The 21,843-nt window shown below is 42.0% G+C and overlaps 1 protein-coding gene across 23 annotated transcripts in view; it reads right to left on the bottom strand.

Annotated features, from left to right (window-relative positions):
- Nucleotides 1-21,843, bottom strand: part of RCBTB2 (RCC1 and BTB domain containing protein 2) — a 41,429-nt gene that overhangs the window by 4,842 nt on the left and 14,744 nt on the right. For 21 of the 23 annotated variants that reach the window (XM_014838921.3, XM_014838927.3, XM_014838922.3 and 18 more), the window contains 10 exons: nt 20,005-20,160; nt 19,629-19,779; nt 17,025-17,191; nt 16,313-16,471; nt 16,068-16,175; nt 14,654-14,796; nt 9,734-9,924; nt 9,079-9,205; nt 7,230-7,369; nt 2,327-2,457 (listed from right to left, as the gene is read on the bottom strand). In XM_014838921.3, coding sequence (XP_014694407.1) covers nt 2,327-2,457; nt 7,230-7,369; nt 9,079-9,205; nt 9,734-9,924; nt 14,654-14,796; nt 16,068-16,175; nt 16,313-16,471; nt 17,025-17,191; nt 19,629-19,779; nt 20,005-20,160 — 1,473 coding nt within the window. The remainder of the gene's footprint in view (nt 1-2,326; nt 2,458-7,229; nt 7,370-9,078; nt 9,206-9,733; nt 9,925-14,653; nt 14,797-16,067; nt 16,176-16,312; nt 16,472-17,024; nt 17,192-19,628; nt 19,780-20,004; nt 20,161-21,843) is intronic. The other 2 variants (XM_044777166.2, XM_070520673.1) reach the window with 1 other exon arrangement.

Below are 21,843 nucleotides of genomic sequence, written 5' to 3'. Positions count from 1 at the left end.
TGCTATACTCTCAGTGCCCAGAAACATGCCAGGCATATACTACGCCCTCAGTGAAAATTTGCTGAATCAAGGAACAAATACTGTCAATTTGAAAAATGGGGTGGAAGGGGGCAATAGAGAATTGTTGTTAAATGTGTGGTTTTGAAATCTGTCCAATGTTTGATTGCATTCCAGCTTTATCATTTACTAGCTTACAAAGGATTTACTTAGGCTCTTTGAGCTTCAGTTTTCTCATTAGTAAATTGGGACTAATAATAATAATGCCTGTATCTTATGAGGTTCTTTTCAGGATTAAACAAGATATAAACTGTGCTTTGAATAATCCCTGGTTCCTATTAATTATGTGTTAAGTGGTAGCCTAGCATGAGGAATAATAATTTGCTGAAAAAGCCCATTGCTTGTTTGATTATTAGAGTCAGCAAGTAAAAAATACTGGCCAAACCAAATTCAGTGTCCTTTCTTTATAAAAATGTTTATTTTATATTAAGAATACATACGGTGTATTTTACTTGTAGCCTACTATACTAATTTGGGGAACAACAATCAGTTGACAGGCTGTGGGAACACACAGTGCCTACACAGGCAGTCATACATTCATTACACAAATATTTTGTGAGCACCCACTATGTGTCAGCACCATCCAGGGCGCTCGGGACATGGCTGTGAGCAAAACAAAGTCCCTGCCATTCCTGAAGGAGCTTACTATCTAGAAAAGAGAGGGCTGGAGGGTAGCCATACAAATAATTCACATAATAAGGAATATGAAAGTCTTGGAAATAATTAAGCCCAGGTCAGAGGGGAACACCATTTGCTCCCTATCTCGTCATCTGAGGGAGCCCAGCAGAGTCCAGAGTGATCACCATGACTTTAACAAACTCCGGGAAAAGCACACAGATCTTGCTTGGCCCTGAAGCATTTTGCATGTCATAAGTGTCATTATCACCTCAATGAAAGACATTCACTATGCTTTTAAATGCCAATGTTTCATGGTGGGTAAGACTTTTGAAAATGTTAAGTGGAAAAAAATCTAACATTTAGAGAAATATACATAATGTAACCTAAGAAAAAATCAAAAGGAGCAGTTTCTTTGGTTGTGAGTCATTTCCTTCCTCTCACTTCTTGTATGTTCCACATTCTCTTTAATAAGCATATTATTATTTATATAAGCAGAAAAGAAGTTATAACCCCTTTTCCGCCCACCACCAAAATGTCCCTGTTTTTTTACCAAAGGAGAGGATATCCTTATACCAAAAGGAAGCCAACTGCAAGAAGTATGGCCTGTTTCCTAAAGATTTAGCCCTGAGACAGGTTTTCTTTCCTTTCTTTCTTATCAAAACAATACATGGTCACTGTAGAAAGTCCAGAAAAAACAAGCAAAGATAAGGAAATAAAAATCATCCATAATCCCACCATTCAAAGATGACCACTGGCTCCATTTTTGTCTTTTTCTCTATGTAGATAATGAATTTCAGTCTTTTTAAATTCAGCTATTTATATGTTCTTAAAAAATAAAAATAGGACCATAGTTTTTCAATTAGTGATATATCTTGAATAGCTGCATAATTTCATAGTATTAACATTTTGTAGTTGAAACAATGCTCTACTGTCACGTTGACTTTTTCTAATTTTTCAAAATGATAAACCATGCTGCAGGAAACGTCTTTGAAGCGAAATCTTCGTCCAAATCCATGATTACTTCCTTGAGATAAATTCCTGTAAGTGAATTCCTTACAGAATTATCTCTTTAAAGCTTTCAATACATATTATACCAAATTGCTCCCCAGAATGACTGCACCAATTTGAATTTGCCCTCTCATCCGCAGCTCGGGAGAACACCCGTTATTCTGAGCCTGTATTATTTCTAAAAATACATTCCTCAGATGGATGGGGGAAAATTACACCTTGTTTTCATTTGTCCATAAATCCATTTGTTCTTTGGTCCACTTCCTTCAAAACCAAACTGCTCATATTTTTTTGTTTTTTAAGAACCATACATTAACAATGGTAAACTTGCTTCATTATATGTTGCAAATATTTTTCCCAGTGTATCATTTACTTTCTAATTTTTTCTGTGCTATTTTTGATGTATAAACGTTTCTTATCTTTTTGAAATCAGATCTATCACTCCTTTCCTTAACGGTTTCTGCCTTTGGGGTCCACCCTAACATGATATAAATATTCACTTATATTTTTTCTGGTATTTTAGTTACTTTGTTTGCATTAAATCTTTAATCTCCCTGGAGTTTATTTTCGTTTAAAATACACAGGACACAGCCAACTTGACTTTTCCCAGAAGGCCAGCTAGTTGAGCGAGTGCTTTTCTTACCTGAGCGTCATACTTCACAGCAGCTGAAAGCAGAGCGATGGCATTCTCCTCACAGATTCCTTGCTTGATAGTTTGTTGGCAGAGCTTTTTCAAACGATTTTCTCTATAAAATGTAGCCAAATCTAGCAATCCTGGTGGAAAGAGGTGTTTATGAGGGGGAGTGACTGGAAGCATCCTTGTTTAAACTCACTCAACCCTCCAGAGATGACTGACGTTATTCTGAAGGTAATCCTTAGTGAAGGGCTGTGCACACGAAGACGTACGCTGCTTACACTCTGAGTGTGTGGCTCTACCTGAGGACATAGCTGAAGTGAGCAGATACAAGACACAAACAAGCAGCAGCGGACAAACAGGAGCACGGTAAAAATAGCTTTAATGTTTTTCCTAGAAACGCTCCTCGAATTCTCTCTCTCCCCGCATCATCAATATCCTCCCCTGGGTCATTTCCATCAGCATTTGCACACACTGCACCTACTCAGACCTTTCCTGGACACCCATTTCTCTGCTTCTCTCGAGAGCAAACCTCCTGGGGAGAGTAGTCTCTATTTGCTACCTCTACTTTCTCACCTCAAGCCATTCCGAGCAGAAACCCATCCCCTCCACTCCCTGACATCACATGTGATCGTCACGAATGGTTCCATGGTGCCAAATCTCAGGGGCTGGTCTCTGGGTCCAGCTTACCCGACGTTTACACAGCATCTGATGTGGCTGATGACACGCCCTTCTTGACACACTGTGTTCCTTGCTTGTGTTTTCGTCTTATAATTAGTTACTCTTCAGTTCCCCTGGCTGGATCCTTTTCCGTGATTTCCAAACGTCTGAGTGCCCCAGGGTTCAATCCTCAGATTCTTATTTCACTTATTCCCCTCACTAATCTCCAGCCCCATGGCTTTAAATACTATCTATAAATACTGATGATTTCCGTTATATTATCTGTCATCTACTGTCAAATAATTCCACATAGAGTGACATACATGTGTAAGTGAATTTTAACCTACCCCTACGAAGTACTGTGAAACACTAAGAAATACTATGAAGTGCTCTAACCAGGAAGGGTCGGTTAGCATTTGAAAGGCCCTGGTCAGGGGCTTTAGGTATGGCTACCTAAATTTTCACTAGAGGATTTGCTAATTAGCATAGAGAATGCTAGAAATACTCTGTCACTGCGATATGAGTGGTGTTCGGGATACATGGCTTGGCTAGAAATACGGTGAGGGCCCTCTTGCCCTTGTGCGAAGGGATTCCAGCATTGTGAGCCCAGCGGTCCTACACCACACAGTCAGAGCAGGACATTCGCCAGGGCTACATTCAGTCCTGGGGTGCCACCTGACCAAAAGGTTAGCTGAATCCTGCCCCCAGAAAACTGTCACATCCACTTCAAGCCAACCTTTGATGCAAGGAACTTCACAGAGGGCCGCATTTCATCAGTCTGACAACATTAACTGTTTCTGCACCTATCTGCTAATAAGTTTTTTATATGCGGTAGAATGTGGTTGGAAAATTGCTTTCACTGTAACGTGACAAATATCAAAATTACAGAAGACAGGCCTATGGCCCATCGGAAGATATTGAAATCTTCTGAAATCTTGAGAGTTGTGAATGGCTTGATTGTTTCCGGTTGGTTCTCAACACTCCCAAATTCACATCAACAGTCCCACACACTCCCAGCCTTCAGAATCATGTCTCCATAGACCCCACGTGCTGTCCTAAGAGAGGCCCCTGCCCTGAGCCCCTGCTCAAGAGAGCCCAGCTCTGAGCCTCCTCCAGGCACAGCCCTGACCACAAGGTGGCCAAGGAGCCATGTGCCACTCCTAGACCACAATTTAGGTACCTGGGACACTGAGGCCACATATGTGGGCATTTCCTCCCCTACAGACCACACCACCAATGTGCAGATGCCCAGTCCCAAGTGGTGGCCATGGCTGGGCTGGGTGGGGCTTGGACATGCAGGCTGGCAGGCCCACACACCCCTTGTGATGCAGGATGTAGCTGGTGGTGGGTAAAGAAAGATGCCATGTAGGAAGCTGGGGGCCAGGGGCCTGTCCTTCCTGTGCCACTGCTCCAGCACAGAACTCCAAGGAGTCCTAAACTCTATTATTTTCTTATTTTTTTGAAGAAGATTAGCCCTGAGCTAACATCTACTGCCAATCCTCCTCTTTTTGCTGAGGAAGGCTGGCCCTGAGCTAATATCTGTGCCCATCTTCCTCTACTTTACATGTGGGACGCCTGCCACAGCATGGCTTACCAAGCAGTGCCCTGTCCGCACCTGGGATCCGAACCAGTGAACCCTGGGCCGCTGAAGCAGAACGTGGGAACTGAACCGCTGCACCACCGGGCTGGCCCCAGGAGTCCTAAACTCTAAATTCCCACTAAAACTCAAACCTGGCCTTTCAGTTCTCAATGAAGGTGTATTTTTCAAGGTATGAGGATTGAACATATATTATCTGAAGTTTGTTAGCTTGACATAAACAGTAGTCTCCCCTCATCCAGGGTTTCAGTTACCCACAGTCAACCTTGTTCCAAAGATAACGCTACATCATGGGGCCCACATTACTCCTCTCACTTCATCTCATCACGGAGGCATTGCATCACCTCACATCAGCACAAGAAGGGTGAGTGCAGTACAAGCTATTTTGAGAGAGACACCACCTTCACATAACCTTTATAACAGTACATTATTATAATTATAATTGTTCTACTTTATTATTAGTTCTTGTTGTTAATCTCTTACTGTGCCTAGTTTATAAATTCAACTTTATCAGAGGTATGGAAATATAGGAAAAAACATCGTATACATAGGGTGTGATGCATCTGCGATTTCAGGCATCCACTAGGGGGTCTTGGAACTCACCCTTGGGAGTGAGGAGGACTGCTGTAACTTTTAATTTTAGACATATGGTACATAGACCTCCAGTTGGACGCTTGTCCAGGGCCCTGCAAAGGTTAGGGGTGGGCCTATAAAAAAACCGCTATGCCATGTCTAATAAGCAGCTCAAACGCCTCTGACTTTTCAAACTCAAGAGCAAAACCTGTTGCTCTCCGTCCTCCTCATCTCAGTGAATGGTGCTTCCATTAACCCTGCTACTCAGGCCAAACACCTCAGAGAAGTCGCCCTTCTCGCTCTCTCACACCCACATTCCATCCATGGACCAATCCCATCAGTTCCATCTTTAAAGTACAGCCAGAGCCTGGTCTCTTTTCAACACCTCCACTGCCACACCACCCTAACCTGGGTACCATCACCTTACACCCGAACCGTTACAATTACTGATCTTTGAAAAACAAATCACATCACTCCCGTAGAAGCTGCCAGTTGCCTCCCCCTCTCTCCCATATACACACACATCCATTCTCCCTTTCTTTCAAAATCGCAGACTATTTGGCTGAGCCCTGGCCATCTGGAAATGAGTGCACTTTACCCAGCCTCCCATGCAGCTGGGTCATGGCCTTGGTCAGCTCTGGTCCATGGTTCGAAATAAATGGAACTTTCAGGACTTTTCCTTAAGAGACATTGGGATTTGCCCTTTGCCCCTTTGTCATTGTCCTTTCCTCCATCCTGCTGCCTGTAATGCAAATCCACTCCTGGACCATGAGTGCAGGGACCACATGTAGGAATGCCCTGCACTGTATCTCTGTGTGAGAGGGAAAGCAACTATCTTATTTAAGCTACTTTCGTTTTCATTTTACTATTAGAGTTAAAGCAAATCCTAAATAGCACAACCACGCTTACAGCCTTCCAAGGCTTTCCATCACACCAAGAATAAAACTCAAGCTCTTCCCCACGGCCCCCAAGGTTATGCATGATCTTGCCCAGCTCCAACTGTCTGACCTCAATTCCTGCCACTATCAGTCTCGCTCAGTCCATTCCAACCGCTCTGGCCTTCTTCCTCTTCCGCCACATGCTCATTGTGTCTCTTCTCAGACCCTCGCACTTACTGTTTCCCCTCTGAGAATGCTCTTCCCTTGGGTATCGGCCTGGTTGCTCCCTCGGGCCTCCCCCGGGGTCTCTGCTCAATGCACTTCCAGACAGCGGCCTCCCGTGACCCTCCCAAATGACCGCTGTGCTTATTCGTTTCAAGTTGCTCTCCCTCATCTGAACACAAGTCCCAGGGCCCGGGACTCGATCTGTCTCATTCACAGACACTGAGACGAGCTGCAGCACACAGTGGGCGAGGACACTAAAACATTTGTGGAAGGAAACTACAAAACTTCCGAAATCAGATTTTTGTTCACCTGGGGAAAATTAAATGCTGATTTGGTAAAAGTGTAACTGGATTTATACATGTCAAATAAATGTTTAATTTAAAAATTTGGGGGTTGAACTCTTTCTCTAGCTCCTTATAGAAGCAATTCCTTACTTATTCTGTACCATCAGCCAACAACATCGCTGACAGCTGTGAACTGAAATTTAGTATGTTTCTCACTCTGGGCCCATTGGACGCCCAGGGTTGCTCTTCTGCTGTCACTAAGCCTGTGGTGCAGGGAACGCCCCTCACTCGCTTCAAGACAGAAGGCACCAGACCGCAGTGGGCTGTCCAAAGCCAACTGGGAGGGAGATGCATGGTTTTGGAGACCAGCAGGGCCTATTATTATGTGCATTTTATCTTTTTTACAACACAAACATCTTGCAAATAAAAAGTCACGTGCAGTAGCTACATGTAGCAATTAAGGAAGAATGTCACCCACTCCACAGTGGTGACAGTTTGCTAATTCATCCAGCTGTCATTTTACCCATCCAGTCAACCTCTGCATAACAATAAGGAAAAAGGTTTGGGGTCAACACACAAAAAGAGAACTACCTCAGTGATTACCCTCAGAGCCACCTCCTTTCAGGCTCTACAGAAACCACCCTGGCAGTTCCCCAGCACATGCCAGTCTCAGGGTGAAGTCTGGCGGCAATTACCTACTGCCTCCTCAGGGGAAAGGCTGATGCTGTCTGTGTACAGGTATTCCAGGAAGGCCCGGTAGACAGGATAGGAAAATTCACTCATTTCTACAATATCATCCTCATGGTCTTCCAATGAAGAACGAAAATGCTCACACCTGAAGGAAGAAAGAAGCAGATCAGGTCCTAGCTTCTGGGCAAGGGCAGATGACTTTCCCGAGGAGATGTCCTCACGGGGCTCAAAGGGGAAAAAATCAGCAAGAAGGAAGAAAAACCGAGCTCCACACAATTCCCTCCGAACTGCACACCTTCACGCCCTCGCCCTGGCCCCTGGCTTCCTCTACGTTTTCAAATCACCATTTATTCAACAAGCCTGCAAACCTGCTGGGTGGAGACAGTGCCGGACTCCGGGCCTTGTCCCCACACCATGTGGGCTGAGCAGCATTTATAGAAAGCAGGTGGGTTTATTTTTATAAACTCTGAGTGATTTCGTTTCTTCACCTCCTGTTATGGGTTGCATCGTGTCCCCCGAAATTCATATGCTGAAGCCCTAACCTCAGAACAGTGTTTGGAGAAAGGGTCTTTACAGAGGTCACCAAGTTAAAATGAAGTGATTGGGGTGGGCCCTAATGCAATATGATTGGGGTCCTTATAAAAAGGGGAATTTGGACAGAGACTCACACACACACACACAGAACACCACGTGAAGATTAGAGTTACGCTGCCACAAGCCAAGGAACATCAAAGACTGCCAGCACAGCACCAGGAGCTAAGAGAGAGGCATCGAACAGATTCTCCCTCGCAGCCCTCAGAAGGACCCACCCTGCCATCACCTTAATCTTGGACTTCTGGCTTCCAGAACTGAGAGAGTAAGTTTCTGCTGTTGAGGCCACCTAGTCTGTAGTGCCCTGTTACAGCAGCCCCACAAACCAATACACCTCTCCCCGCTTTGATGAAGGTTTACGGGCTATTGGAAAAGTGAACAAATGCTGCATAGCCTGACCTTACTAAGAGGTCAACTGGAGACTAAGATGCCATAAGGAGTTTGTGCTTCGATGCAGTAGGATTTAAACATCTGTTACACAACAACATAATGATTTTCAAAATCATCATGCTAAGAGAAAGAAGTGAGGCATGAAAGCGTACATACTGAATAATTCCATTTACATAAACTTCTAGAAAATGCTAACTAATCTGTAGGGACAGAAAGATGATTAGTGGTTGCCCCAGAGCTGAGGAATGAAGGACCTGTGAGGGGTGATGGAAACATTCTCTATCTTGATTTGGACAGTGGTTTCAGAGGCATATGCATAGGACAAAGCTCCTCAAACTGCACACTTTAAATGGATGCAGCTCATCGCTCAAAAATTATACATCAATAAATTTGATTTTTAAAATCCCTGTGTTAACTTCACCCCAGACCTTGTTGCTCTAGAAAAGCCTTATGTGCTCTTTTTCAAGCAGCTAAAAGTTCAGTATCCCACAGCTGGTTAAGGAGAGTGACTGTCCTGGGCGGAGCTCAGTTCCTAGGGAGGGAGTTCACTCCACGTGGTGCTCCACACACAGTGCATGCTCGCCAAGTGTTAGCTGGCGGCTGTCTAACTCCAGGGTGACATACCATCTGTGCCGTCTCTGCGGACGCCTAGAGCACGTACAGCCTGAACCACACCCCCAGCACCCATCGCATACGGCCTCCCTGAATTCTTGTTTCATGCCAAATGTGTTGCCCCCACTGCACAGTATCCTTGTGACGGCCATAACAGCCTTACTGTTTTTCATAATTACTGAAGTGCCTAGCACTGTTCCTAGCACACTAAGAAAACAGCAAATGTATTTATTTCAAGTCTCAAAATAAATGATTCCTTACCTAATTTTGAGAAGGACTTTATGTGCATAAATGTACTTTCCATCCACCAGAAATTTCAGGTCTGCGGTGTTGGGGTTGTCGAATTCCCTCTTCAGTGACTCAGCCACTGTGAGGTGGTCATCAGGTTCTAAGAGAGAAACACCGATGTGTCTAGAGTTAACTACAGACACAACGAAAAGGCAGGCTGGAGGACAGCATCGCTCTGTTGACACTCAGGAAAACCCAATCCCCTGAAATAACTGAGCAATGCTTTTTTCCCCTAAATATAGGGTCGCACCTCTGTAATCATCAAGGATGAGAGTCTCATACACGCCTGCTCGTAACTCTGGCAAAACAACAAGGAAAAGTCCCAAACCAGCTCACTAAATGAAATTTTTAAATGTCTGAGTAAACATATGAGCTAAAAATAAAAGATACAGTTTCCCAGTCAAATTAAAAAGCAGTCAAATAAAATTACTTTTCCTTTAGTATGTTGTGTCAGTTTCTGATACTTTCGAGAAAAATTAATCAACTAGTTCCCTTTCATGGGAGCCCATTAGACGGAAATAAATTATATGATACTGCACTTAACAATGTCCTTACTATAAAAACAAAAGCACCAGAGTTTTCTTCCTAGTTTTCAGTCCATCACGCAGATGGACAGCAGTCAGCTCACCCACGGTGAGGAGGCGCCACGAGACGGCGGGAGAGGCGAAGCAGGCGAACACGTCGTCCGTGCAGGAGAAGTGCGTGAGGTGCGGCAGGATCACAGACTGGCCCCGGCACTGGCCCCACATGTACACGTGCCCTCCCTGGGTCTTGGCAGCAGACGTGTGCGTAGAGTGGCAGGCTGCGATCTCTATAATTCTAAGTTCACAAACAAGTACCACGTACACACGGTAAACGAAAGAAGAAATCAGTTGATATTTTCCTTCCCTTAGATTTAACTGATTTAAAAGAACAGGACTTATACACCCAATCTCCTAAATTTCCAGGCACCTAACAGTTATTTACATTTAAGCTGTACTTCAATGGCACTTAGAACTCATGAAGATCTTCTTGCTACCACTTCTAGCCAGCAGGCCTATAAAAATACACACCATCTCGTTTTGAAATTCAAGTACAATCCAAAGGAGTAAAAACAAAACAAAACAAAAGGCGACTTAATTCTTTTCTTAAAACACTACTTATTGAGTAAATAATAAAGACTTGGGCCATCTTGACCCAAGGTCAATAAATATGCTCACCAAAACGTCACCAATTTTAGGGTTAAGTGGTGCATGCTGTGGGTCAACCCAACTCATACCGCAAACAGTCAATTGCAAGGTGATTGTGAGCAGTCACCTCACAGGCTTGTGGTGAAGAACAAATGAAACAGGCTACAGAGCTCAGTGTGCACTCAAAATGGGCCCCTTCCCATGACCAGCAGTGTTTAACAGCTGCTGCAGGAACCGTGGGGCCCCCCTGAGGAGCTCACAATTTACCCAAAGACAGAAGTCGCGTATCTGTGAAACTGCACACAATTCCCAAATAACATTGTAGTGCAGCATGGACCACACGCGCTCCAGTGAGAAGGGAAAATGCCGGGACTCCACAGGGAGCATTTAAAGCAAAGGGAGGTCAGCTGGGCCGCAGGGGCCTTGGATTTGTCAAAGAAATGGCATAAGAAAAAGCAGGCAGAGAGAAATACATGTGCCAATGTGTAGGCAGAGGGCAGAAAGAGCAAGACTGGAGAGGGCCCACTATTGAGAGGACCTGACTGGAACAGACAGGCAGCTCTGGGGAGCGGAGAGCAATGAGGTTTGTTAGGAACAGAGGCGTTTGTCTTAAATCCAAGACAGAAGAGTTTAGATGGGATCTGATGCGCAGACAAATGGGAAATTGCTGCATAAACAGGGCCGTGATGTGATGAAAAAGGTATTCTTAGAGAGATTAATCCGGCAAAAGTGTTCAAGACAGACTGACACAGAGAGAAAGAACAGCCCAGGAGGCAGGCTGCGGAAGGCTGAGGAGTGTGCAGAGATCACGTCCAAGCCACACTGCCAAGGAAGAATCAGGGTAATCCTTCACCCCAACGAGAGGAAGGAGAGGCGTCAAAAATGGCCCAGGACTACGAGCCGAGGCAAACACCAGCCTGGCAGTGCAGAGGGAGGGGGACGCAGTGCTGGTCTGACTGCAGGATGGGAGTTCGACAGACAGGTATCTAAGCAGTTAAGAACAAGGCCTTCTCCATTTTAACCACTTCAGTTATAAAACATCTGGCATTATCTGGGGGGAGAAGAGGTTAGAACAGCTCAACACCGTTTAGATAAACATTAACAGCTCTTGCTCTTATCATATTTAATCACCTTCACAATGATCTACTAGGCAAAGACTTTTAGATTTTTTTAATAACTTCTGTGCACTTTGGGAAACCACTTAAAATGATAAGATAGCTTCCCCTTTCTCTGATAATGTTCTATGAAAAATGTAACTGACTGGAACACAACAGTGTCCTTCTACGTTAAACTACTCACCATCAGAAAATCAAAATAAATTTAATTCCTACATTCACTTCTGAAATGTGTATTATTCGCCTCCATGAAAAGGGAGCAGGCTTTGCCATTACAGGAGGTAGAAACACTGCTTCCTGGAGAATGGTGGAACAGATACAGCCAAGGGGTTAGGATGCAGAATGCTGTGGAACGCTGGTCTTCCCTAAGCACGGCCTTGTGACACTTGCCTGGAACACCCAGCGCCACATGGGAAGTCAGGGGTGGGGCACGGGCTGGGCTGACCACAGCAGCTGCTACAGGAAGGAGAGTGGAGAAAGTTTAGAGGGAACTTTCAGGTCTGGGCTTGGGACCCAAGCAACTGCCAAGGCACCCTGCCTTTGCCTAAGGTCATCTGTTCTTAAATCTGATTCATACCAAGAAGCAAAGTTGGAAGCTCAGATTTTTCAGTCTTATACGCAACGGACAATGACTTTAAACAGCTAACCTTTACTGTCAGGATGTCTGGCATATTTCACTTTATTTTGCAGCCATTTGTAATGGAAAACAATTACTATACATTCATAATAAATAAGTTTTATGTCACCTCAACGAATGATCTACAGCAACCACATAGCTTAATGACTGAAGTACTAGAAATGAAAAAGCAGAGACTCAGAATAGAAAACAGAAAAGGAGGAGAGGAAAAAGGTCATTTGTGAGGGAGAAGGATAATGAAGAAATAGTGATAATAAAAAGATCAAGAGCAGTGATTCCCAATCCTGGTTTTGTAAGAGGCCAAAATATTACCAATTATCTCAAAAAGTCACAAAAATTCAAGGCAAAGTTAGTTTTAAATCAACTTAATTTAAAATGCGCTTTCATGGAACTTTAAGAACAAAGACACAAATGTTATCAAAGTATTGAAACTTCAGAAAGAGTGGGAATGACTGGAGTAGAAAGAGAATCATTTAATTATTAAAATCACTTTTATGTGAACATAAACTGCTAATTAATGTTAACATTCTTCATCATACATAGACCTCTGTGGGAAAAAATCTTAAAAGATTTTGCTTGGTTTGTTGTTTGAGCAAAGGATCCAATGTAGACAGATTTTTCCTTTCCACTTCTGTGAACAGCGAAGTAAGACTTGATGATCCACCCCACCCTAAATGCAATCTGTTGTTTCTAATTAGTCAAGCTTCCCCATAATGGGCCCCAAAAGAGTCAGAAGTTCCTGAGAGATAAGTCACAACGTATCTGCAAAGTTTCAGTCATTGAAAAGGGTGGACAAGCCCCAGCAGACTTATAAATTCCTCCCTCGGCACACTCGTGTGATCGCGAGCCCGCAGTTTCAGAAAGTGCCAGGTGAAACTCAAGCATGGGAAACGGAGAAAAGCAAAAATATCTCATTCAAAACATCCACCCACGATTTCTGTAGCCAAAATAAAGTGTACGTGGACAACAGCAAGTGTGCAAAAATGTGGCTACTTCCACTTTGTTTACATGTAGAATTCAAAAATTTAAGAAAGTTAAGAAATTTGTTTAAAAAAAATTAAAAGTTTTGAAACTTTTTAAAAAAATTAGAAGTGTTTTAAAAAGATGGAAAAGCAACAGGTAACTCTCCAGTACCAGGTAAGGAACTTGGCACTCACATAACTTCCACGCCCTGCTTCTCTGCCTCCTTTTCTTTCTCCCAACAAGCTGCCCTGCGGTCCGCTGTCCCAGCACCGCTAGAGGCAGAAGACCTGGGCGCTTACTCTGGGACTATCAGGGACCAGCAGCACAACGTGGTCCCTCGTGGGCCACAAGTCACTGGTGAGCAGATGGCAGCGGATTCTGTGAGTCCGGGAACAGATGAGTTAAAGTGTATGTCAAGTATGGCAGCACATAAAAATGGTAAAGTGCTGTACAAATATGTTGTTTTTATTTCCATGTTACCTTTATTTGATCCTTTAACACTTTATTGTTTTGTCTAAATACTAAATGTCCCTACTGGCTGGATTTGCTAAACTGAGGCATTTTTGTGATTATTCAAGGCCTCAAGACCGTCCCTTCTCTTTTGACTGGGTAGTTCTGAACTACCTTTTAATGCAAATGACATGGCTGCCAGCATCCAGTGCCTGCCCCCCAGGGCCTGATCTCCATTCTCTCTCCTCTTCCCCAGTTCCTAAGGGGTCCAGGGTCTTATTGTAAGATTTTGGGGAAAAAACAAAAAATTTGTTTAAGCCATTTAATATAGCTTAATAAGATCAGCCAGGTTTACAATACTCAAATGAACATAAGGGGAGTTGAATATCCCTTTACCTATTTATCCATATATTTATTTTTAAATCAGATATAAGAAAAATTAATATGTAAAATAAAAATGAAAACAGTAGTATTAATTTCTACAATGATTATAACTCTGGTTTAAAAGAAAAGATAGTGAAATGTTTTTGTTCTATACTACCATGTCAAGAAATGAAGAGTGAAAAGGCAGTGATATGGCTGTGTTTGAGAAATTCAAAAGGCCTTCAAAACCAGTAGGATAACTTGAGAAAAAATTCTACCTATGCTAATTACTTAAAACAACCTTTCGAACAAGTGCACAAAACTGAGTCTTAATTTTCCAACTATTTTACCCTCCCTCACAGTGATAGCTTGGGAGTGGAAGTAATGAAACCATCTTATCCTTCTCAACTGGCAAATTTTATAAGTAGCCAAGTGAATGGACTTACACCTCATCTGAGTTACTTTCATCTTTCTAAGCCACAGAAGATAGACCTCAAATGTTATCAACCTCCCCTTAAAAATGTAAAGCAGAAAAGAATGAGGAGGGGGAGAAAAGGTCATTTGGGAGGGAGAAGAATAATGTAGAGTAGCTGTTGGGGGTTTAGTCATTGTAGTCTGTGCAGAGTAGCTGCTGGAGGTACAGATCAAACAGGGGTAAGTGAAAATAGAATATTTAACAGACAGACCGTCAACCTCCCCAACAACTCAGAAGCCAGTTTTAGAAAGCAATGAATGCTCTCGTTAAGGAATATTCTAACACTACCAATAAGTTCCCCGCAATTCCATACCATGTCTAAGTTTTGTTCAATCACTAGAGAACACTGAAGTTATTTGGAAGAAACACATATTACCTGTCCTTTTCCACAATGATAGGAGTAGGATAGGGCTGGTTACTTTTATTGCCGGTGCCCAACTGGCCATAAGAATTTGCACCCCAGACATACACTTGGCCTTCATCTGTTAATACTAATGTGTGTGCGTAGCCACAGGCAGCCTGGAAAGAGAAAAACCAAATCTACTCAGGTCTGCAAATAAAAGGGAATATGCTTTCACAAGATAAGAATCAAAAATGAAAAAAAGGAAGAGGCAGCCGGCACAGAGAAGTAAGCATTAAGGGAACCAATACCCCTCCAGGACTAGCTTAGCCCTGTGTGTGGCCAAAACCTCAGGAAGATCAACATGAGTCCTTTAGTGACACGAGTCCAGTTTATTCGGCTTTAATATGGCATTCATTAGGCTCACGGAGATCAAGGGGTAGAAAGTGAAGAAGAAATAGACACTTATTTTTTAATAATGTTCTTTTTTTATTATAAAAGTAAAGCATGTTCGATGTGAAAAAAATATAGAAAGTAGAAACATGAAAGTAATGTCAAGATCAGGGGTTTTTTGCCCATTTATATATAAATATAGAGATAGGCACTGATAGCTTTTTTTAATGATAATTTTGCATAAGCAGTTCTGAATCTTTCTTTTTAATTTGTTTTTTTTTTTTGGAGGAAGATTAGCCCTGAGCTAACATCTGCCACCAATCCTCCTCTTTTTTGCGGAGGAAGACTGGCCCTGAGCGAACATCCGTGCCCATCTTCCTCTACTTTATATGTGGGATGCCTACCACACCCGGGATCCAAACCAGTGAACGACAGGCTGCCGAAGTGGAACATGTGAACTTAACCGCTGTGCCACTCAGCAAGCCCCTCTGAATCTTTCTTTTTAACTTAATATTACATATAGCACTATTCCCCAGATCATTAGACATCCTTAGTAGACATCATTTTCATTCATATAGATTTAGTATAATTTATTTAACCATTAATTTATTGTTTGATTAAATTATGCTAATCTACTTTTTATTAAAGTCATCAATTTTTTCTTTTCTTTTCTTTTCTTTTTTTGCTATATCTCCTCCATCAATTCTGTAAGTAACTTTCTCTTTGGTTCCTTAGGATAATTTCCTGGGAGTAGAATTGCAGATCAAAGGGTATGAATATTTTTAAGGCTCTTGATATGCACGGCCAAAGTTTCCTTGGGAAAGATTACAACAATTTACATTCCAACAGCTCTGTATGAGAGTGCCCTGGAAACAGAAATTTTCTAATAATCAGCTACAACTTAATTCAGGGAAAGGGGGCTTTAACCTCTACATCAATGACGACATTCAAGCAGCTAAACCTTTCACCCTGCTAAGAACACTGTGTTTTTAATACATTGGTATCTTTGCCACTGAAGACTTCATTGCAGGCACACATAAACCAACAGTAGACGTACCCGCTGGACACGGATGCCTTGCAAAGCTGCCACTCTACAGGGGGTTGGCTGGTTGCCACTGCCGCCAAGTCCGAGCTGCCCATTTCCACTGTAACCCCAAACGTAGACCTGAGAGATAATGAGAGAGGCAATGCCCATGAAGGATGAAGAGCAATCACATTCTCTTTTATGAGAAACATGCCATGTTGGTAAGGTGGTTAAGGCAAACAGGTTTTTTAAAGCAACTTAAGAAATAACTTTCTTACCTCCCCAGTGTCCACTACCGCCATTGAGCACATCTGCCCACAAGCTATGTTCACAACTACTTTATTCTGTAAGCAGCCAGTGACTCTTCGAGGGATCGGCTGATTAGCTGTTGATCCAGATCCTACCTGCCCAGAGTTATTATAACCCCAGGCAAACACCTTTTTGAAAGAAAAGATCAATAAATGAAACACGTTAATTTACAAAGTGTCTCAACTGGACACTAACATGTTCTTATGGTACCTCCTCTTTACTCCTCAAAGTGCTGGATATCCATAAATTCTCACAACACAGGCAGAGAAGTTTTTGTAAAATTCATTCTTACAAAATGATTAATAAATAAAATTGTTATTGGTGTTATCTACACAAACAGCAATAATTATTATCAAATATCATATAATACTTATAAAAATATCTACTTTGCCTCAGCCATATTTTCTAGCATTTTGGAATTTTTCTTTTTGCAAATAACCCCCTTCAGTGTAGCAATATAGAAGGAACAATAAAGCTTTTTAAATTTGCAGTTATATAAATCCTTACTACATAAAGGTACACTCATAATATAAACACCATGACTATGAGTTGCTAACAAGGATAAGACTGAATCTGAGAGAGGTGGCTATTTTAACCAAATGATCATATTTCCAAGACTGCTATAGGAATCTACATAATCTTATTGAAAAGATCAATGAGACTTATGCTGACTATTCTCACCTCTCCATCAGATGTTAGCACCAAAGAATGATAAGACCCACAGGCAACTTCAATGACTCGTTTGTTTGACAAATTAGTAGAGATATGACAGGGCACTAAACCATGATTAGTCGTCCCATTGCCCAGCTGGCTATACGCATTATGACCCCATGTAAAGACTTCTCCTTCTGAAAAACAAAAAGAAACATAACCAGCTTTCAAGACATTTACTTCATTATGTAAAAATATATATTGCACACTCCCACAAATGAGAACTAAAAATTCACATGCAAAAGCAAATCAAGGGGCTGGCCCCGTGGCCGAGTGGTTAAGTTCGCGCGCTCCGCTGCAGGCGGCCCAGTGTTTCGTCAGTTCGAATCCTGGGCGCGGACATGGCACTGCTCATCAAACCACGCTGAGGCAGCGTCCCATATGCCACAACTAGAAGGACCCACAACTAAGAATATGCAACTATGTACCTGGGGGCTTTGGGGAGAAAAAGGAAAAAAATAAAATCTTTAAAAAAAAAAAGAAAAGTAAATCAACTTCCCTATTCCACCAAACTCATTCTATAAAAGAATATATTTGAAAAGTACAAACTACATTCTACTTCAAGGCATCAAGATGAAATTTAAGTGGATGCACTTATAATAGCTGGAAGTTAGGTTTTTGATAAACAGTAGAGAAAATGCTGCTAAAAGTAATAGAAAAAAACATTAGGTTGAAAGTCAAAGATTGTAAGGTCACTTGACTTCTCTGGGCCTTAATTTCTTGAACTATAAAATGATCACCAAGTTAATTTTTAAAATCTTTATCATATTATTTATCATGCAGTATAATACACATTCAGAAAAGTTCATAAAACATATATGCACAGTTTTATAAGTAATTATAAAGCACACACTCACGTACAGCTACCACGCAGGTCAAGAAATATAATCTTATCATCACCCCAAAAGCCCCCCACACTTACAACCTGAATTAGACAATTTAGTTTTTCCTGTTTCTGAACTTTAAATAAGTGGACTAATACAGAAACACTGCTTTCACCTGTATTTGCTACCATCTTCTCTCTTTGTGCTACATTCTCGATAATTTCTTCTGATCTATCTTCCAGTTTGTTAATTTTCTCTTTTGCTGTATCCAAACTGCTGCAAAACTTGTCCATTAAGTTTTCCATTTTGATAATTATATTGTTTATTTGGTTCTTTTTCAAGACTTCTACAATCTCTGCAGGTACCTTCAAGCTCATTTTTTTTCTTCAAACACAATAAATACAGCCATCTTATAACTGGTGTCTGATAATTCTAATATCTGATAGTTAGTTTTTGGTTTTTTTTGCTAGTGTCTTGTCTCCTTGTGTATCTGATTATCTATGATTCTGTGCTGCTAACTACCTTTGGAAAATTATTTTTCAATAGTATTATACTCCCTCGGGCCTAGGATGAAGATCCCTTCCTCTAGAAAGGATTTGCATTAACTTCTGTCATGCTCTTAAAGCACTTAAAGGTGTCCCTTTAATAAATCCAAGGCTTTAGGTTCTTGGACCACACAGTGTGATGTGAATTGGAACACAAATCTACAGTTATGACCTCTTAGGGAGAGGTTTGCTTTCTGTTTTTCTCCCTGCTTTGCTCAGAGGTAAGGAATTCTTCTTTTCAGTCCCTTAGTGATGGAAGAACTGGTTCATCCTTGTCCTGAGAGTGGAGCCCTCTGTGGTCCTAGCCCAACGTGTGAGGCCCTCACGTCATGAGTACATCAAACCACAACTCTGTTCAAGTGGATACGCAGACGCCTCAAAGGCAATTTTAGCTTCAAGTTCCCCTCTAACCTCTTAGTTCTCACTTTCTCTTAAATATGGTCTGATCATTCCTTTCTGCCTTGTCAGTGCTTTGATGCATTTACGAAAAATTTTTTAAACATTTTATTCAGAATTTTTAGTTGTTTTCAGCAAAGAAGTGGTCTGAATAATCTAGCCTATTACTGGAAACCAAAAATCCCTAAAACTTATTTTTTAAATGCAAAATAAATATACAAAAGAGTATTTATAAAATTTATTTTTAGTTTAAAGACTATTAATGAAATGAATACCCAGCTGAAGAATAACTCTGAAGTATGTTTTAATGATAATGTCTTAGTCTGAATTCATGAATAGCAATGAGAATAACTTCTGACATTACTAGTACCAACTACAGCCATTAGTCGCTGTTTAACACAAGAATCACAGACTGCTGAGGTGGAGGGCATCTTGGAATCTGGCTTTAGTTTCTCAGTTCATAGATCAGAAATCTCAAATTCAAAAAGTCCAGAGTAAGTTCAGTGTTCTAATGCAAAATAATGAGTCCTATAAAGTATAAACAAAAGGGGTTTACTGGGCTTACAGCACTGTCACTCTGACATCTAAAGTGCCAATAATTGCTAGAGTCCATCTGCCACACTATCTTAGCCTGATATTTAGATATGTTCATATTGCATGTCGTCCAAAGCACAGTCAAGTTCACAGGGCAGAGCCAGAAGTTCTTGCCCAATCAAAGAGGATGTTCTTGATTTAAGGGGTGGTCCTAGTGTCGTTTCTCAACAAATAACGACGCAAGGGCCAAAATTCGACACTGTGTTCCTAGTTACCTGATGTGGCAAGGACAACATGTGGACCACTCCCATAGCTGAGACAGGCTACTTTTTTGCCAGTTAAAGAGTCCAGTCTCCGAGGTTCAATGGTGCTCTGGACGTCACCTAATCCCAAACAGCCACAGCAGTTGGTGCCGAGCACAAAAATCTGTGGGAAAAACCCACTGTTAGTTCAAGAAATTCTGTTTCTGACAAACCTGTAATTACATTCAAACAGTCAGAGTCCTCCTAAAGCAAACTGCTACATTACATAATAAGTAAGAATCTACTCTCCAAGCTTTTTTTAACATAATTTTTCAGTTCCCCCCAAATCTTCAATTTAGCAAATCCATTACTGAAAATATGAGTGGCTGAATTTTTTCTTCAAAATTACCTCATCATTTACTGTGGTGTATAAAACTTCATTGCCAGCACTGCCAAAGACACAAGCCTGACGTATTAACTGCAGCTCTTCCTCAGAACAAAGGGAGAAAATTGGCCACTTTCCCACATCTAACATCTTCAAAGATGACAGAGTAGCCTGTACCGGCTGAGAAGGAAAAAATGAATACATATTGAGACTGTTAATTAAAAAACTAAATTTTCTTTGCCCCTCTCACTTCTGAAGGAGTTGGCCCTGGATTAAGGAGGAACAAGCTCTATCTACTTCTGAGAGGCCTCTCAGAGCTGTGGAAATCGCCTTTGCAGGCTCCACTGCGTCAGTACTGCTCTTACGGAAACTAAGAGCCAGAGGCCCCGGATGGAATCAGAGCTCGCCTATTAATTTTCATCAAGGACACAGGAATCATCCAAGGCTGAACTTTGGGGAGCTGAAGGTCGAGAAAGCACTTGAAGTGTGGGCTATGTTTTAAATGTAGCTCTGGAAACTAGGCTGGTTGTAAAGGTAGGGAAAAATAATAGAGAGGCCTACTATTTCACCTGCTGCCTACATCTTAAAACAAGTCTCTGGAAAATAAAATTGCTGAAGGTGACATCAAGGCAATGGTGCAGAAGCTTCTGCTCATGGGTCAGTTCTGGCCTTCAGTTTGAGCAGCTGGTGGGTTCCCTCATCCTCCCACTCAGGTTTGGGGATTGGTAGGAAGAAACACCCAGAAAGTATTCGTTTGCTGGAGCTGCAATAACAAAGTACCACAGACCAAGTGGCTTCAACAACAGAAATTTATTTTCCCACAGTTCTGAGGCTGGAAGTTCAAAATCAAGGTATCAGCCAGTTTGGTTCCTTCTGAGGGTTGTGACAAAAAGATCTGTTTCAGGTCTCTCTCCTCAGCTTGTAGAGGGCTGTCTTCTCCCCGCGTGTTCACATCGTCTTCCCTCTATGCCTGTCTGTCTTCTTCCAAATTTCTCCTTTTTATAAGGACACTAGTCATACTAAATTAGGGCTCACCCTAAGGACCTAATCTTAGTTAAACTAATTACATCTGTAATGACCCCACTTCCAAATAAGGTCACCTGAAGTAAGGGGGTGTCTTAGTCCGTCAGGCTGCTATAACAAAATACAACAGACTGGGTGGCTTATAAACAAGTTTATGTCTCACACTTCTGGAGGCTGGAAGTCCAAGATGAAGGTGCCAGCATGGCCATGTGCTGGTGAGAGAACCCTTCCTGGTTTATAGCCAGCACCTTCTCACTGTGTCTTCACATGGTGGAAGGGGCTGGGGAGCTCTCTGAAGCCCCTTTTATAAAGCCTTTTATAAATCCCATTCATGAGGACTCCACCTCCATGACTTAAGCACCTCCCAAAGGCCCCACCTTCTAATACCATCACCTTTGGGGTTTAGGATTTCAACATAAGAATTTTGGGGGGACACAACTAAACCCATAACAGCATACATTAAGATCATAAGCATCTGCACTCCCATAAAAGCATTCAATATGGACATTATAAAGCTGTTTTAAAGAGAGCTTTCATTTATTTGCTATACTGGAGACATTTTTACTTACGTACTTATCAACTTTCAAAAATTCAACGTCTAATCTGGGCATCAGTGGCCCACTCAAGTTGACACGTAAAATTAACTATCACACCACGTGAAGACACACAGTGAAGAAGGCCATGTGATAGTGGAAGCAGAGACTGGAGTGATCCAGCTACGAGTCCAGGAACACCAAGGGTTGCTGGGAGCCACCAGAAGCTGGCAAGAGGGAAGGAAGGCTTCTTTCTGAGAGCCTTCAGAGAGCACGGCCCGGAGGAGGCCTTCGTTCCAGACTTCTG

The sequence above is a fragment of the Equus asinus genome, chromosome 11 (assembly GCF_041296235.1).
Source record: "Equus asinus isolate D_3611 breed Donkey chromosome 11, EquAss-T2T_v2, whole genome shotgun sequence".
Taxonomy (NCBI): Eukaryota; Metazoa; Chordata; class Mammalia; order Perissodactyla; family Equidae; genus Equus; species Equus asinus.
The sequence above is the reverse complement of the archived record's forward strand: the minus strand, read 5'-3'. Positions and strand labels throughout refer to the sequence as shown.